An 18,627-nucleotide genomic window follows, 5' to 3' on the forward strand; every position below is an offset into this window, starting at 1 on the left:
TTTCAATTAGAACAATACTATATTCACATGTGGATCTTTATGCTATTAAACGTTGATATTGAGATTTTGCTAAGTTAAATTGTAACTCTTTATCCGACGTCACTCATGACGAGGCATATTCTTCCGGGTTATTTTGTCACGCCATGTGTTGTGGGATCTGAGTTCTGATTTTAGCAAAATGAGTTCTCAAAAAGGCAACGCATCTCGCTCGCGAGGACAGAAGCACCAAAACACGACTGCTTACAAGAACGACAAATATGGAGCAAGTGTTCAAGTAAAGGTACGGTGTATGACTGACTGGCTAACGTTCCATAGCGCCCTCATTAATACAAGACATGATGGCAGTATGTTAGCAAAACAGTTGGCTAGCTAGCAAACCATTTGGATTCATTCTGTCTGGCAACTATGTCTACCATCCGTATGGATAATGCTGGGCTGATTTTAGGTCTGTTTTACTTTTCCCTGTGTAAATTTGGTGCTGATATTGTTGCAGATAGCAAACTCAAAGGTCCACGACGGGTTGTGCCAACGCTGCAAGGAAGTTATTGAGTGGAAAGTCAAGTACAACAAATACAAATCCCTCACCCAACCCCGAACATGGTTAGTACGTTACACACACACACACACATGCTAAAAATAATGCACTTAGTGTCGTTTGAGAACATTTTGATCTAATAGAGAGCCAAGTCATGGTAGGATGTACCAAGGTGCATGCATTTACCCCACGTTATCTATGGTACACCGTTCGGGTCTTTGCGTGTCAAAAAAGATACAAGTCAAATAACACTTTTTGACACGTCAAATAACACAATACTATTATAGAATGTTGTGTGTGCTGAATTTGCACGTGCAAGGCAAGCGCCACCACAACTATCAGTAGCACTGTCAAAGCTGTACAAACAAGCACACACTGGTTGTTTCAGGTTGGATATTCGCACTTGAGCCAGACTCCAAATAAGTATGAAGTTGGAAAAATTGTGCACAACATTGCACAGGTCTTATTTTCACAATTTGGACATTAATTCGCTTTCCCAATCTAATAAACGTGTAGAAATGTGAGCAGCATTTTGTATTCCCAGTTGAAATAGTTAGGGAGTGTAAACAAAGTACAAACTTTTACATTTGAATTTCAATAGCTCCTTGGTCATGTGACCTACTGACCTCAACCAAGGTTCAGAATGTCTGCTGACTACCCTTCTATATTGCACACCCTTTAGTTTGTCCAGTTTCATCTCCCATGATTTTACATACATTTTTAAAAATGTTAAATGTTAATACCTCCTTGGTCATGTGACCTGACTTCTAACAAGGTTCAGAATGTACACTCAGTGGACCTACACATTGCACACCCTTTAGTTTGTCCATTGTCATCTCGCATGTTTTTACATTAATTTTTTAAACTTTGTAATTTCAACAGCTCCTTGGTCATGTGACCTACTGGACTCAACCAAGGTTCAGAATGTCCACTCACTACTCTTCTATGTTGCACACCCTTTTGTTTGTCAATTTTCGTCTCAGGTGATTTTACATTTCAATTGCTCCTTGGTCATGTGAACTACTGACCTGAAAAAAGGTTCAGAATGTACACTCAGTGGGCCTACACATTGCACACCCTTTAGTTTGTCCATTTTCATCTCATTTGATTTTATATTCATTTTTTTATTTTTCAAAATATCAATAGCTCCTTGGTCATGTGACCTACTTGACTCAAACAAGGTTCAGAATATCTACTGACTAGCCTTATACATGGCACACCCTTTTGTTTGTCCATTTTAATCTCACACAATTTTACATGAATTGCCTGCTCTGTTCCCCTGAAGGACAGTGTCCCTCACACACTTATTCACTTGGGCCTTCTCCCTGAGGCCTTCCTGACTTCCAGGCAGTCCCCCATTGACCTGGTGACCTCTGACTGCTGGCCTCTAGGCCTACACTCCCCGCCCTCTCCCTGGGCCTGAGAGTGTATAGTTTACTCCCTGGAACTACAGACCTCCACACCTGCTCTCCCTAATTTGGGGACAGGTCGAAAAGCATTAAACATTTATGGCAATTTAGCTAGTTAGCTTGCACTTGCTAGCTAATTTGTCCTGGGATATAAACATTGAGTTGTTATTTTACCTGAAATGCATAAGGTCCTCTATTCCGACAATTAATACACACATAAAACAGTCAACCGAATCGTTTCTAGTCATCTCTCCTCCTTCCAGGCTTTTTCATCTTTGAACTTATATGGTGATTGGCATCTAAACTTTCATAGTATTACTACACCGACCGGCAACACAGTTGTCTTTCAATCACCCACGTGGGTATAGCCAATGAGGAGATGGCATGTGGGTACCTGCTTCTATAAACCAATGAGGAGATGGGAGAGGCAGGACTTGCAGTGCGATCTGTGTCAGAAATAGAAAGTACTTTTTATTTTAGCCCTTGGCGACGCGAACGGTGTAGTCAGCCTGTTAAAGTATAGCTTACTCCCTGGAATTACTAAGGCATCTATAGTCCCGCTGTCAGGAACCACGTGCTCCTGGTAACCCGAAACAGTCTTTGTGCTCCTGGTGACCGGTCCACTTTTTTCCACTCAGACTGTCCCCACTCCAACCTCCACAGCCTGAGTGCTGCCCACAGCCCCCCGAGTCTGAGATCTGAGGAAGTCTGAGTCAGTGTCACCAGGACTCTGAGTGCCCCCCGCCTTGGGAGGCCTCCCCTTCCCTGTAGCTCAGTTGGTAGAGCATGGTGTTTGCAACACCAGGGTTGTGGGTTCGATTCCCACGGGGGGCCAGCACAGAAAAAAAAAATGTATGAAATTGTATGAAATGTATGCATTCAGTACTGTAAGTCGCTCTGGATAAGAGCGTCTGCTAAATGACTAAAATGTAAAATGTAAATGCACCTGGTGACACTGACTTCCACAGCGAGTCCCAACCTGAGTCACATTCCCCGAGGATGGGCCGGGCAGATGGGCGACCACCACCTAGCCCCCTACCTATCCAGAGCCCAATGTCTTACGCCTTCTACCCACCTGAGCTCTCACACTCTGTGTCCGGCCTCTGTCCCCTGGACCTTCTGCGTGCACCTGGTAACCCGTAAGTAATGGAGGAGCAGGATGGTGGAGGAAGAGGCCTTCCGTCCCCGACAAAAGCTTGGATCGAGGGCTGACTTTCAATAGATCGCAGTGAGTGAGCGGCTCTGCTACGTGCAAAACCCTGACCCAGAATCATGTCATCTACGAGTGATTTAGCACCAGGTTCCCCACAAACATGGAGTGCGCATCAGTAGAGAGGTGTGGCAACTCATCCGGCCACACCCCAACCCAGTCACAAACGGCTCTACTCACCTGCCAAAAGAGGCAGGCTGTCCCGGGCCAACCGAAGATCTGCGGCGCTACGGTATTGTTAAGTTTAGGGGGGATTCTGACTTAGAGGCGTTCAGTCATAATCCCACAGATGGTAGCTTCGCACCATTGGCTCCTCAGCCAAGCACATACACCAAATGTCTGAACCTGCGGTTCCTCTCGTACTGAGCAGGATTTCTAATGCAGCAACACATCAGTATGGTAAAACTAACCTGTCCCACGATGGTCTAAACCCAGCTCACGTTCCCTATTAGTGGGTGAACAATCCAACGCTTGGTGAATTCTGCTTCACAATGATAGGAAGAGCCGACATCAAAGGATCAAAAAACGACGTCGCTATGAATGCTTGGCCGCCACAAGCCCGTTATCTCTGTGGGAACTTTTCTGACGCCTCCTGCTTAAAACCCAAAAAGTCAGAAGGATCGTGAGGCCCCGCTTTCACGTTCTGTATTCATACTGAAAATCAAGATCATGCGAGCTTTTGCCCTTCTGCGCCACGGTAAGTTTCTGTCCTCCCTGAGCCTTAGGACACCTGTTACCGTTTGACAGTTGTACCGCCCCAGTCAAACTCCCCACCTGCCACTGTCCCCGGAGTGGGGAGAAGCACGAGCTCGCTCAGGGCTTGCCTCACTGGGTAAGTGAAAAAATGATAAGAGTAGTGGTATTTCACCGCTGGCCGAGGCCTCCCACTTATTCTACATCTCATGTCTCTTCACAGTGCCAGACTAGAGTCAAGCTCAAAAGGGTCTTCTTTCCCCGCTGATTCCGTCAAGCCTGTTCCCTTGGCTGTGGTTTCGCTAGATAGTAGGTAGGGACAGTGGGGAATCTCGTTCATCCATTCATGCGTGTCACTATTTAGATGACAAGGCATTTGGCTACCTCAAGAGACTCTTATGTCCTGCTGTTTACACCCCGAAGGTGGTTTGAGTGCAACCACGAAGGGTAGCATGCAACAGTCAGATATCATCAAATTGACATCCAGTTGAGTCACGTCCGGCGGTATCATCAGAGGCTATTCTGTCTTAAACTGGACATCAGTTGCCGCTACTAACCTTCAGCGGACTTTAACTGTTTTTTTTTTACACCCAATCGACATCAAGTGCCAGCACAATACTTATAGGATTGAAAAACAAATACCCGTAGCAGTATCTAGCGGCACCATCAACCAGGTGTCGGAAGAAGCAACAGAAAATCATCCCCTTTCAATCATTTACTTTCCCAGTCAGCCCTCTGGGACACAGCCATAGGAACCACCTTTACCAGCGCTTCATCAATATTCCTCACTTGACATGAGGGGGTCACAGTCACCCCCATGGGTGATTTGAGTGCGACCGCGACAGGTGGGTACGCTCCTTTTGAATTTAATCAAGTTGACATTCAGTGATCCGTGCCCAGTAGGAACCTAGGCTTCTTCCATCCATTTTTGGGGTCCACAGCAAATCACTGGGCATGGATGATACTACCCACATCAGGTGTAGGGCTCCCTCCCCAGACAAGCTGGAGATACCTCTCCCCACTTCGTAGGGCATAAGCCAGATCCATGCAATTCCCTTTCACTGTGGGGCCAATGTGTTTAGTCTCCGCCTCAAGTCTAGTGAGCGTAGAGACCTCCCCACCTACAATGTGTGGTGTCCCGCACTCAGGCAAGCCTGAGGCCTGGTAGTGTCAGCTAATGGTAAGGCACATGCCATCTCCACTACATGCTCCAAGGAGTGTGGAGGAGAGCTCCCACATAGAATGTGTAGAGTCCGGCACCCAGGCGGACCTGAGACCTGGCAGTGTCCATAACCGCTAAGCAGATTCCATTTAGTGCTCCACTGTTAGCGGGACCAGCCGAAACCAACGTTGGATTCAAACCTTTGCGGTTTAGAGTTAGCTAAGTATACAGGGGATGTGTGTTTTTTAAATGTTTCATCACAGCTACTCTGTGATCCGACTGATGTCAGTAGTACACTTTCATCATCTGTCTCCCAGGACTTAACTCCCCCCTCCCAGCCAAAGCCAGGGATGCGTTCGCGCCATCATTCTCTGGCTTCCTGTCAAGGTAGGATTAGTTTACAAGAGCCCTACAGCAAATCATTGTCTGGTGGAACCGCCCTCACATTTTCATGTTTGACCAAAAGCCCCATATTCCAGGACCGAGTGCTCACAGGACGCCACCGGAACCGCAACGCTTTCCAGGGCATGGGCCCCTCTCGGGGCAAACCCATTCCAGGGCGCCCTGCCCTTCACAAAGAAAATAACTCTCCCCGGGGCTCCCGTCATCTTCTCCTGGATTGGTCACGTTCCTTCACTAGACTCAACGCGCCAGTCTGTGGACATTCTGAAAGTAGTTTGAGGTCAGTAGGTCACATGGCCAAGGAGCTGTTGAAATTAGGAAGTGTGAGAAATTCATGTAAAAACGTGTGAGATGAAAATGGACCAATTAAAGGGTTTGTAATATAGAAGGGTCAGTGGACATTCTGAACCTTGTTTGAAGTTAGTAGGTTACAGGTTGTTTTTCAATATTTCTAATTTCATTAAATTCATGTAGAATTGCGTGAGATGAAAATGGACAAACTAAAGGGTGTGCAATGTGTAGGCCCACTGAGTGTACATCCTGAACCTTGTTTGAAGTCAGGTCACATGACCAAGGAGCTATTGAAAATAAATAATTTAAAATGGTGCGAGATGTAAATCGACCAAAAAAAGGTGTGTGCAATGTGTGTCTATTCCATCGGGTTAGCTAGAACCAGTTTTGAAAGTTTTAGTAGTAATGGTCAAAGAGCTATTGCAATTTCAAAAATGTGATTTGTCACTATGTTGACAGTCCCTAACCGCTGTTGGTGGACATAAGGAAAACTACAGGCGACTATCCAACCTGAATCTGTCTTTACCTCGGTCCACGAACAATGTTTACAATACCGCGTTGGTAATAAGGCATTATTTGTTTGACCGCTACTTCTGGGGTAGCTAGCTAGCTTTAGCTTGGTACCTAGCTAGCACCAATACAACCAGCCAGAAAACACTGACCACTAGAAACTTCAGTCATTTTCAATATTCTTAGCAATGATTTAGGAATCCTTTGTAAGTATTAACTAGGTAGCCACTTGTTGTTCGCCTATTGAAATTGAACTTCAGTTCATGAAAATAAATAACTAGCCAACTACTTAGCTTTGGGCAACATGGTTAACGTTATAAGCAGCCTGCTAGCTTCATCTGGCTAGTGAGGTTCGACTGGGTTATGTTGTGAAGCTAGCCACAATAAGGAGTAGGCACATTAGTGGAATTTGCAGTTTGCCTTTGAATAAAAGCACCTCTTTGAAAGTGATGCAGAATTTTACAATTGGTGGAATCATGCCATATTTAGACTAGATAATGTTAAACAAGGTTGGAATGTGAAGCAATGAAATGGGGTATCAGTCTACTTGTTGACACCCACGGAGCACAACTGTGAAGAGTTTACGCAAATATTAGCGTTGTAGCACTTATCGTGGGACTGTGACTGTATGAAATCACCTCCCCAGTCAGCCTATTGTGTGTATTGACATTCATATTGCACTGTACAGCTTTACCTAAGGATTGGGTATCAGTCTACTCAATACCCAAGATATCCTCAGTTATCAGACTTAAACATCTGTGCAGTATTGTTTTTCCTCAGGAATCAATCAAATGTATTTATATAGCCCTTCTTACACCAGCTGATGTCAAAGTGCTGTACAGAAACCCAGCCTAAAACCGCAAGCAATTTCTTTTTTTTTTGATTTCACCTTTATTTAACCAGGTAGGCAAGTTGAGAACAAGTTCTCATTTATAATTGCTACCTGGCCAAGATAAAGCAAAGCAGTTTGACACAACACAGTTACACATGGAGTAAAACATAGTCAATAATATAGTAGAACAATAAGTCTATATACAAAGTGAGCAAATGAGGTGAGATAAGGGAGGTAAAGGGAAAAAAAGGCCATGGTGGCGAAGTAAATACAAGATGGCAAGTAAAACACTGGAATGGTAGAGTTGCAGTGGAAGAAAGTGCAAAGTAGAAATAATGGGGTGCAAAGGAGCAAAATAAATACAGTAGGGGAAGAGGTAGTTGTTTTTGGCTAAATTATAGATGGGCTATGTACAGGTGCAGTGGTCTGTGAGCTGCTCTGACAGCTGGTGCTTAAAGCTAGTGAGGGAGATAAGTGTTTCCAGTTTCAGAGATTTTTGTAGTTCGTTCCAGTCATTGGCAGCAGAGAACTGGAAGGAGAGGCGGCCGAAGGAGGAATTGGCTTTGGGGGTGACCAGAGATATACCTGCTGGAGCGCGTGCTACAGGTGGGTGCTGCTATGGTGACCAGCGAGCTGCGATAAGGGGGAACTTTACCTAGCAGGGTCTTGTAGATGACTTGGAGCCAGTGGGTTTGGTGACGAGTATGAAGCGAGGGCCAGCCAACGAGAGCGTACAGGTCACAGTGGTGGGTAGTATATGGGCCTGTGCCCTGAAGCTGCAATGCAGGTGTAGAAGCACGGTGGCTAGACAAAACTCCCTAGAAAGGCCAGAACCTAGGAATAAACCTACAGAGGATCCAGGCTGAGGGGTGGTCAGTCCTCTTCTGGCTGTGCCGGGTGGAGATTATAACAGAACATGGCCAAGATGTTCAAATTTTCATAGATGACCAGCAGGGTCAAATAATAATAATCAGTGGTTATAGCGGGCGCAACAGGTCAGCACCTCAGGAGTAAATATCAGTTGGCTTTTCATAGCTGATCATTCATAGCATCTCTACCACTCTTGCTGTCTGTCTCTGGAGAGTTGAAAACGAATAATATTCAATATACATAGTAGGTTGACATTAAATGTGGCTCAATTAAGTTGTTTCAGAGTCCAGCAATAAGAGCTACAACGCTAATGTTCTCTGGGTGTCACTGAGTAGACTGATAACCCATGTCATTGATCCACAATCTGTAGGTAAGGCTGTACAGTGAAATAAGTATGGCCCCCAATGCAATTCTAAAGTCTAATACATCCAGTGTGATTTCAACAGATTTGTCAATTGAACAAGTAGTATTTTGTTGATTCTTATATAACATTCCAACCATTATTATGGCGGCATTCTACTATTTGTATTGATTTGCATCACTTTCAATTACATACTTTTATTTTGAAGGCTAACCGCAAAGTCCACTATTGTGGTTAGCTTCACATAGATGGGTCCGACCACCATTAATCAAATAAGAACTGTCTTTTAGCCTCTCTAGGGTAGGTGGGACAATCATCCCACCTACTCAACAGCCAGTGGAATCCCGTGGCGCGTTATTCAAATACCTTAGAAATGCTATTACTTCAATTTCTCAAACATATGACTATTTTACACCATTTCAAAGACAAGACTCTCGTTAATCTAACCACACAGTCCGATTTCAAAAGGCTTTACAACGAAAGCAAAACATTAGATTGTCAGCAGAGTACCCAGCCAGAAATAATCAGAAACCCATTTTTCAAGCTAGCATATAATGTCACATAAACCCAAACCACAGCTAAATGCAGCACTAACCTTTGATCTTCATCAGATGACACACCTAGGACATTATGTTATACAATACATACATGTTTTGTTCAATCAAGTTCATATTTATATCAAAAACCAGCTTTTTACATTAGCATGTGACGTTCAGAACTAGCATACCCACCGCAAACTTCCGGTGAATTTACTAAATTACTCACGATAAACGTTCACAAAAAACATAATTATTTTAAGAATTATAGATACAGAACTCCTTTATGCACTCGCTATGTCCGATTTTAAAATAGCTTTTCGGTGAAAGCACATTTTGCAATATTCTGAGTAGATAGCCCGGCATCACAGGGCTAGCTATTTAGACACCCACCAAGTTTAGCCCTCACCAAAGTCAGATTTACTATAAGAAAAATGTGATTACCTTTGCTGTTCTTTGTCAGAATGCACTCACAGGACTTCTACTTCAATAACAAATGTTGGTTTGGTTCAAAATAATCCATAGTTATGTTCAAATATCCTCTGTTTTGTTCGTGCGTTCAAGACACTATCCGAAGGGTAAAGAAGGGTGACGCGCCCGACGCGTTTCGTGACAAAAAAATTCTAAATATTCCATTACCGTACTTCGAAGCATGTCAACCGCTGTTTAAAATAAATTTTTATGCCATTTTTCTCGTAAAAAAGCGATAATGTTCCGACCGGGAGTCGTTGTTTTAGTTCAAAGACAGAGAAAATAAAAACATGGGGTCGCCTCGTGCACGCGCCTCAGTCTCATTGTACTCTGATCAACCACCATCCAAATGCGCTAATGTTTTTCAGCCAGGGGCTCCAAAGACATCATTCAGCTTTTTCCAGGTTTCTGAGAGCTTATGGGAGCCGTAGGAAGTGTCACGTTACAGCAAAGATCCTCAGTTTTCAATAAAGAGAGTCAAGAAGCCCAAGAAATTGTCAGACAGGCCACTTCCTGTAAGGAATCTTCTCAGTTTTTGGCCTGCCATATGAGTTCTGTTATACTCAGACACCATTCAAACAGTTTTAGAAACTTTAGGGTGTTTTCTATCCAAAGCCAATAATTATATGCATATTCTGGGCAGTAGTAATAACCAGATTAAATCGGGTACGTTTTTTATCCGGCCGTGCAAATACTGCCCCTTACCCCCAACAGGTTAAATTAGGGTTATTTTAGATGACACCTAGCTATATAGTTAGCTAGCTAACTATATAGCTACTGAAACAGATTGACGTTTTGCTATGTTTTTGGGGAAGAACGTTGTTTGCATCCATCAGCTAGCTAGCTTTTTTATGACCAGCACTGTAGGTGCGCGAGAGAACTTTACCAGCATCATAGCATACGTATTGATGAATCGTTGTGACTGACATATGAAATACGAGTGATAGTGTAGTCAATGTGTAATAACGACGTAAAAAAAAAAGATCAACGCTTTGTGACGTGCAGTCATATTCAGGTCCTGATTGGTCAACAAGCTTATTTGACACGTCAAATAGTGTTAATTGACATGTGTATGTTTTGACACGCAAAGACCGAAACAGCGTTCCATACTTATCTAGCCCTACAAAGCTTGACGTCATGTTTACAGTTGATTGTTTTACATTTAGCTGACACTCTTACCCCGACCGTTTTACAGGAGCAATTAGGGTTAAGTGCCTAGATCAAGGTTTAGGGTTATTTTACACAGTCGGCTCGGGGATTCGAACCAGTTACCTTACCGTTACTTTACGGTTACTGGCCTAACACTCTTAACTGCTAGGCTACCAGCTGTACTTAATAACAGTAAGTACAGTTATTTTAACAGTAACATTCCGTCTTAGGGCATAAGTGTTGGCGTTAAGTACTCGGCAAATGACTGTACTTGTTTTAGCAGTACGCATCCCGTGTTGGAAGGTATATCTGTAGACTGTTCTGATTGGAAAGTCGTCGTTTGCAGTGCCCAGGAAATAATTAAATGCACTTGTTAGATGCTACCACTCCAAATCAAAACCAAACATGGATGTCCAATTTAATTGTGTTTTAGTAGGAAGACCAAGGGAAGCTTTTGGGGATATGTATGGGTGAAATGTTGGCTAGTGAAGGGGTGTGAGAGGAGGACATGGGTATTCAGGGAGTGTTTCTATGTGTTTTCAGTGTGAAATGTTCTCAGAAGACCGTGAAGGATGCGTATCACGTCATTTGTAAACCCTGTGCCCTGAAGCTGGAGCTCTGTGCCAAGTGTGGGAAGAAAGAGAACATCGTAATTCCGTGAGTGTTCCTACTTCCTACTCTATGGTGTATGTGTGAGTCTAAAGCCCACAAGCAGTGGGCTAAGCTGGCAGAGGTGTTGCTTGGGAACAGGGATGTCTGTTTCTACTGCCGTCTACTGGGTGAAAACAAGTAGTACACATTTACCTTATTCATTGTAAGCTAAATAATAACTATGTTCTCATTTAGCATGTAATTTGTTGTTTTGAATGACCGCTATCAACATACTACATGACACTGTCCTTTTGGATTTAAGAAATGGAAACTACACTGAAAAATATAAATGCAACAATTTCAAAGATTTTACTGAGTTACAGTTCATATAAGGAAATCAGTCAATTTAAGTAAATTCATTATGCCAAAATCTCTGGATTTCACATGACTGGGAATACAGATATGCATCTGCTCGTCATAGATACCTTAAAAATAATGTAGTGACATGGATCAGAAAATCAGTCAGTATCTGGCATGATCTCCATTTGCCTCATGCAGCGCGACACATCTCCTTCACATAGAGTTGATCAGGCTGTTGATTGTGGCCTGTGAAGTGGTGTCCCACTCCTCCTCAATGGCTGTATGAAGTTTCTGGATATTGGCGGGAATTGGAACACGCTGTTGTACTCCTCGATCCAGAGCATTCCAAACATGCTCAATGTCTGAGTATGCAGGCCTTGGAAGAACTGGGACATTTTCAGCTTCTAGGAATTGTGTACAGATCCTTGCGACATGGGGCTGTGCATTATCATGCTGAAACATGAGGGGATGGCGGCTGATTAATGGCACAACAATGGGCTTCAGGATCTCAACACGGTATGTCTGTGCGTTCATATTGCCATCTATAAAATGCAATTGTGTTGTCCGTAGCTTATGCCTGCCCATACTATAACCCCACTGGGGCACTCTGTTCACGTACCCGCTGTCTGCCATCTGCCCGGTACAGTTGAAACCAGGATTCATCCGTGAAGGGCACACTTCTCCAGCGTGCCAGTGGTCATCGAAGGTGATCGTTTGCCCACTGAAGTTGGTTACGACGCCGAACTGCAGTCAGGTCAAGACCCTGATGAGGACAACAAGCATGCAGATGAGCTTCCCTGAGATGGTTTCTGACAGAAATTTGTGGCACAATTCTTCGGTTATGCAAACCCACAGTTCCATCAGCTGTCCGGTTGGCTGGTCTCCGATGAGCCCGCAGGTGAAGAAGCCGGATGTGGAGGTCCTGGGCTGACGTGGTTACACGTGGTCTGCAGTTGTGAGGCTGGTTGGACGTACTACCAAATTCTCTAAAACGACGTTGGAGGAGGTTTATGTTAGAGAAATTAACCTTAACTGCAAAGCGGTTGCCTGAGAAGTTAACATACCAACTTTACGCTCCCTCAACTTGAGACATCTGTGGCATTGTGTTGTGACCAAACTGCACATTTTAGATTGGCCTTTTATGTCCCCAGCACAAGGTGCACCTGTGTAATGATCATGCGGTTTAATTAGCTTCTTGATATGCCATGCCTGTCAGGTGGATGGATTATCTTGGCAAAGGAGAAATGCTCACTGACAGGGATGTAGACATTTGTGCACAAAATTTGAGAAGCTTTCTGTGCGAATGGGACATTTCTGGCATCTTTTATTTCAGCTCATGAAACATGGGACCAACACTTTACATGTGTTTATTTTTGTTCAGTATAGCATGTTAAAGGAATCGTTTATTTAAAAAAAATACCAGTCTTAATTGTTTTCATACCTCGAGATTAGCTCTATGTATAAGTAATGTTATAATAAAGGCATGAGAGGGTGGCCAACAGAATATTACTGCTCTCCAGTGCTTTATTGGAACACCATAATTACAGCATTTCGACTATACAGAAGTCTTTGTCAGATAAGTCATGATAACACATTATTATGAAATGTGTGTGAGAATTCTGGCAACTTTAAATGGCATTCAGTGGTGAAAACCCTTCGTGTTCAAGTACTTATGAATTTGTTTCGGTACTCATGTTAGCGCTTTAAATCTGGATCAAATTAAATTTTATTTGCATGTCTATAGCACATTTCTTACAACAAATGCATTTCAAGGTGCTTAACAAGTAGAAAATAAATGAAATGGGGGTGAAGGCAGAAAGTTCTGTTCCAATTACTGGTTGTTCTGATACAACTAAACGTATTTTCACTGCACTTGACATGAAGACATCTTAGTGTTTGAAATAGTCTGCTTATAAATGTAACCTAGTAGTAATCGCTAATAACATGAGTGTGTAGAAACTGACAGGCTATTTCCCCGGTCTTCCCCATCTCCAATCAGGAACCAGCTAGAATCATGTGATTCACTGTGCACGTGCTCAGTTTAGTCACAAAGTAATGTGAAGAGGCAAGTCACTGTGCCACGCTCAGCAAATTTTATTTCCCGAAATAGTTTTATGATCAATAAAATGTATTCATTCTTGAGATGCACGTGTTAATTATAGGATATTTTTTTGTTTCATTTTACCACAAACACTGTTTACAGTATGTTACAATTGACCCTCAGTTGTAACTCTCCTTGTTTGAGAAAAAATTATGCATTCTGTTTGCTTTAAAATGATGGCTACAGTTGAAGTCGGAAGTTTACATACACTTAGGTTGGAGTCATTAAAACTTGTTTTTCAACCATTCCACAAATTTCTTGTTAACCAACTATAGTTTTTGCAAGTCGGTTAGGACATCTCCTTTGTGCATGACACAAGTATTTTTTACCAACAATTATTTACAGACAGATTATTTCACTTATAATTCACCGTATCACAATTCCAGTGGGTCAGAAGTTTACATACACTACGTTGACTGTGCCTTTTAAACAGCTTCCAGAAAATTGTCATGAAGCTTCTGATAGGCTAATTGACATAATTTGAGTCAATTGGAGGTGTGCCTGTAGATGCATTTCAAGGCCTACCTTCAAACACAGTGCCTCTTTGCTTGACGTCATGGGAAAATCTAAAGAAATCAGCCCAGACCTCAGAAAAAAATGATAGACCACAAGTCTGGTTCATCCTTGGGAGCAATTTACAAACGCCTGAAGGTACCATGTTCATCTGTATAAACAATAGTACGCAAGTGTAAACACCATGGGACCACGCAGCCATCATACTGCTCAGGAAGGAGACTCGTTCTGTCTCCTAGAGATGAACGTACTTTGGTGCGAAAAGTGCAAATCAATCCCAGAACAACAGCAAAGGACCTTGTGAAGATGCTGGAGGAAACGGGTACAAAAGTATCTATATCCACAGTAAACGAGTCCTATATCGACACAACCTGAAAGGCCGCTCAGCATGGAAGAAGCCACTGTTCAAAAACCGGCATTAAAAAAAGCCATACTATGGTTTGCAACAGCACATGGGGACAAAGATCGTACTTTTTGGAGAAATGTCCTCTGGTCTGATGAAACAAAAATGGAATTGTTTGGCCATAATGAACATCGTTGTGTTTGGAGGAAAAAGGGGGAGGCTTGCAAGCCGAAGAACACCATCCCAACCGTGAAGCAAGGGGGTGGAAGCATCATGTTGTGGGGGTGCCTTGCTGCAGGAGGGACTGGTGCACTTCATAAAACAGATGGCTTCATAGGGGAGGAAAATTATGTGGATATATTGAAGCAACATCTCAAGACATCAGTTAGGAAGTTAAAGCTTAGTCGCAAATGGGTCTTCCAAATGGACAATGACCCCAAGCATATTTCCATAATGGCTTAAGGACAACAAAGTCAAGGTATTGGAGTGGCCATCACAAAGCCCTGACCTCAATCCCATGGAACATTTGTGGGCAGAACTGAAGTGTGTGCGAGCAAGGAGGCCTACAAGCCTGACTCAGTTACACCAGCTCTGTCAAGAGGAATGGGCCAAAATTCACCCAACTTATTGTGGGAAGCTTGTGGAAGGCTACCCAAAACGTTTGACCCAAGTTAAACAATGTAAAGGCAATGCTACCAAATACAAATTGAGTGTATGTAAACTTCTGACCCACTGGGAATGTGATGAAAAAAATAAAAGCTGAAATCATTCTCTACTATTATTCTGACATTTCACATTCTTAAAATAAAGTGGTGACCCTAACTGACCTGAGAGGGAATTTTTAAAAGGATTAGATGTCAGGAATTGTGAATACATTTTAAACTCAGTAAGGTGTATGTAAACTTCCGACTTTAACTGTACATCAATTTGTAGCAGACAAATCTAAGTTGTTTGTATCACATTTTGAACTCAACTGGCCAAAAAGTAAAACAAATGTGTTACAATTGTCCCCGATCCACTATTAGTTCAATAGGCTTTTGTGTCTGAATAACCACATGTGCTGTTGGTCTACTACTTTGACTGTAAAAATCTAAAGGGTTACATTTTTCATGATTTTTTTTTTTTTCATTCTGCTTTTACCTAATAGGGTTGACACAAAGAAGCAGGAAGAGGAGGAAGACGCCAATCAAAAGAAGACAGGATGCACTCTGAGGAAGAAAGACTTAGATGAGTTTGACAATGAGGATTTTGACAACTTGAGCAGTGACTATGAGGACTTTGCCAGTGACTCAGGTCTTGAGAATGCAGGAGGCAAGGCCCCTATCGCTGATGTGGCACATGTTCGTTTCAAAGACTAAAGACAGCCAAACCAAGATCACCCTTACTGTACCTCTACTGTATTCATTTAAATGTATTAATATACATATCCTCTGATTATACATACTTTTGCATAGAAGCCTCTTCACTGTAGATTTCACCACTCTCATACAACAGCCTACTTGTATTTGGGGTTGGAACATTAAATTAACAAAGCTCACTTTCAATTAACTGTTTTGTAATAAATCCTCTGGGATATCAATTGTCATGTTTTGATAGGTTTAAGGAAGTGTTGTCCTTTAAAACACGATAGGATAATTGACACGCGTTACTGGGAAAGTCATTATGGTGACCCCGCAGCATTTCCCATTGAAAAAAGATAACCAGTGCGTTCAGTAAGTATTCAGACCTTGACTTTTTCCATTTGTTACGTTACGGCCTTATTCTAAAATGGATTAAATTGTTTTCCTCCCTCTATCTACACACAATACCCCATAATGACAAAGCTAAAACAGGTTTTTAGAAATGTTTATAAAAAACCTCTAATGGAAATTTCACATTTACAGAAGTATTCAGACCCTTTACGCAATACTTTGTCGAAGCACCTTTGGCAGTGATTACAGCCTCGAGTCTTCTTGGGTATGGTGTACAAACTTGGCAGACCTGTATTTGGGGAGTTTCTCCCATTCTTCTCTGCAGATCTCCTCAAGCTCTGCCAAGTTGGATGGAGAGTGTCGATGCACAGCTGTTTTCAGGTCTCTTCAGAGATGTTTGATCGGGTTCAAGTCCGGGCTTTGGCAGGGCAACTCAAGGACATTGAGACTTGTCCTGAAGCCATTCCTACATTGTCTTGGCTGTGTGCTTAGGGTCGTTGTCCTGTTGGAAGGTGAACCTTCGCCCCTGTCTGAGAACCTGCTCCAGAGCGCTCAGGACTTCATCAAGGATCTCTCTATGCTTTGCTCCGTTCATCTTTCCCTCGATCCTGACTAGTCTCGTAGTCCCTGCTGCTGAAAAAGATCCCCACAGCATGATGCTGCCACCACCATGCTTCACCATAGGGATGGTTCCAGGTTTCCTCCAGACGTGACGCTTGGCCATCAGGCCAGAGAGTTCAATCTTGGTTCTCATGGTCTGAGAGTCCTCTAGGTGCCTTCTGCCAGCCAGCCAACTCCAAGTGGGCTGGCATGTACCTTTTTACTGAGGAGTGACTTCCGTCTGGCCACACTACCATAAAGGCCTGATTGGTGGAGTGCTGCAGAGAAGGTTCTCCCATCTTCACAAACTAACTCTGGAGCTCTCAGTGACCATCGGGTTCTTGGTCACCTCCCTGACCAAGGCTCTTCTCCCCCGGATTGCTCAGTTTGGCCAGGCGTCCAGTTCTAGGAAGAGTTTTGGTGGTTCCAAACTTCTTCCATTTAAGAATGCTGGATCCACTGTGTTCTTGGGGACGTTTTTTAAGCCTTGAGACAATTGAGACATGGATTGTGTATGTGTGCCGATCAAGGGGTGAATGAGCAAGACAAAAGATTTAAGTACTTTTGAACTGGGTATGGTAGTAGGTGCCAGGCGCACCGGTTTGTGTTAAGCACTGCAACGCTGCTGTGTTTTTCACACTCAACAGTTTCCTGTGTGTATCAAGAATGATCCACCACCCAAAGGACATCAGCTAAATTTACACCACTTTGGGAAGCATTGGAGTCAAACAGGCCAGCATCCCAATGGCACGCTATCGACACCTTGTCCTGACGAATTGAGGCAGTTCTGAGGGTAAGGGAGGTTATTATACACTGCTCAAAAAAATAAAGGGAACACTTACATTGTGTTGTTTAACTCCAAGTCAATCACACTTATGTGAAATCAAACGTTCCACTTAGGAAGCAACACTGATTGACAATACATTTCACATGCTGTTGTGCTAATGGAATAGACAGCAGGTGGAAATTATAGGCAAATAGCAAGACACCCCCAATAAAGGAGTGGTTCTGCAGGTGGGGACCACAGACCACTTCTCAGTTCCTATGCTTCCTGGCTGATGTTTTGGTCACTTTTGAATGCTGGCGGTGCTTTCACTCTAGTGGTAGCATGAGACGGAGTCTACAACCCACACAAGTGGCTCAGGTAGTGCAACTCATCCAGGATGGCACATCAATGCGAGCTGTGGCAAGAAGGTTTGCTGTGTCTGTCAGCGTAGTGTCCAGAGCATGGAGGCGCTACCAGGAGACAGGCCAGTACATCAGGAGACGTGGAGGAGGCCGTAGGAGGGCAACAACCCAGCAGCAGGACCGCTACCTCCGCCTTTGTGCAAGGAGGAGCAGGAGAAGCACTGCCAGAGCCCTGCAAAATGACCTCCAGCAGGCCACAAATGTGCATGTGTCTGCTCAAACGGTCAGAAACAGACTCCATGAGGGTGGTATGAGGGCCCGACGTCCACAGGTGGGGGTTGTGCTTACAGCCCAACACCGTGCAGGACGTTTGGCATTTGCCAGAGAATACCAAGATTGGCAAATTCACCACTGGCGCCCTGTGCTCTTCACAGATGAAAGCAGGTTCACACTGAGCACGTGACAGACATGACAGAGTCTGGAGACGCCGTGGAGAACGTTCTGCTGCCTGCAACATCCTCCAGCATGACCGGTTTGGCGGTGGGTCAGTCATGGTGTGGGGTGGCATTTCTTTGGGGGGCCGCACAGCCCTCCATGTGCTCGCCAGAGGTAGCCTGACTGCCATTAGGTACCGAGATGAGATCCTCAGACCCCTTGTGAGACCATATGCTGGTGCGGTTGGCCCTGGGTTCCTCTTAATGCAAGACAATGCTAGACCTCATGTGGCTGGAGTGTGTCAGCAGTTCCTGCAAGAGGAAGGCATTGATGCTATGGACTGGGCCGCCCGTTCCCCAGACCTGAATCCAATTGAGCACATCTGGGACATCATGTCTCGCTCCATCCACCAACGCCACGTTACACCACAGACT

The 18,627-nt window shown here is 43.8% G+C and overlaps 1 protein-coding gene across 1 annotated transcript; it reads left to right on the forward strand.

Annotated features, from left to right (window-relative positions):
• The first annotated feature begins 106 nt into the window (after positions 1 to 106).
• c27h9orf85 (chromosome 27 C9orf85 homolog) lies at positions 107 to 15,924 on the forward strand. Its single transcript, XM_029717616.1, has 4 exons — positions 107 to 280; positions 494 to 600; positions 10,975 to 11,088; positions 15,487 to 15,924. The coding sequence occupies exons 1-4, from the start codon at positions 179 to 181 to the stop codon at positions 15,695 to 15,697; spliced, it is 534 nt and encodes a 177-aa protein (XP_029573476.1). The 5' UTR covers positions 107 to 178; the 3' UTR covers positions 15,698 to 15,924.
• The last annotated feature ends 2,703 nt before the right edge of the window (positions 15,925 to 18,627 follow it).

The sequence above is a fragment of the Salmo trutta genome, chromosome 27 (genome assembly GCF_901001165.1).
Source record: "Salmo trutta chromosome 27, fSalTru1.1, whole genome shotgun sequence".
Classification (NCBI taxonomy): domain Eukaryota; kingdom Metazoa; phylum Chordata; class Actinopteri; order Salmoniformes; family Salmonidae; genus Salmo; species Salmo trutta.

Excerpts from the sequence above, each read along its gene's own strand:
- c27h9orf85 (XM_029717616.1), top strand. The coding sequence starts at position 179 with ATGAGTTCTCAAAAAGGCAACGCATCTCGCTCGCGAGGACAGAAGCAC. Across the intron at positions 601-10,974 it reads CTCACCCAACCCCGAACATG|TGTGAAATGTTCTCAGAAGA; the intron begins GTTAGTACGTTA and ends ATGTGTTTTCAG. Across the intron at positions 11,089-15,486 it reads AAAGAGAACATCGTAATTCC|GGTTGACACAAAGAAGCAGG; the intron begins GTGAGTGTTCCT and ends TTTACCTAATAG.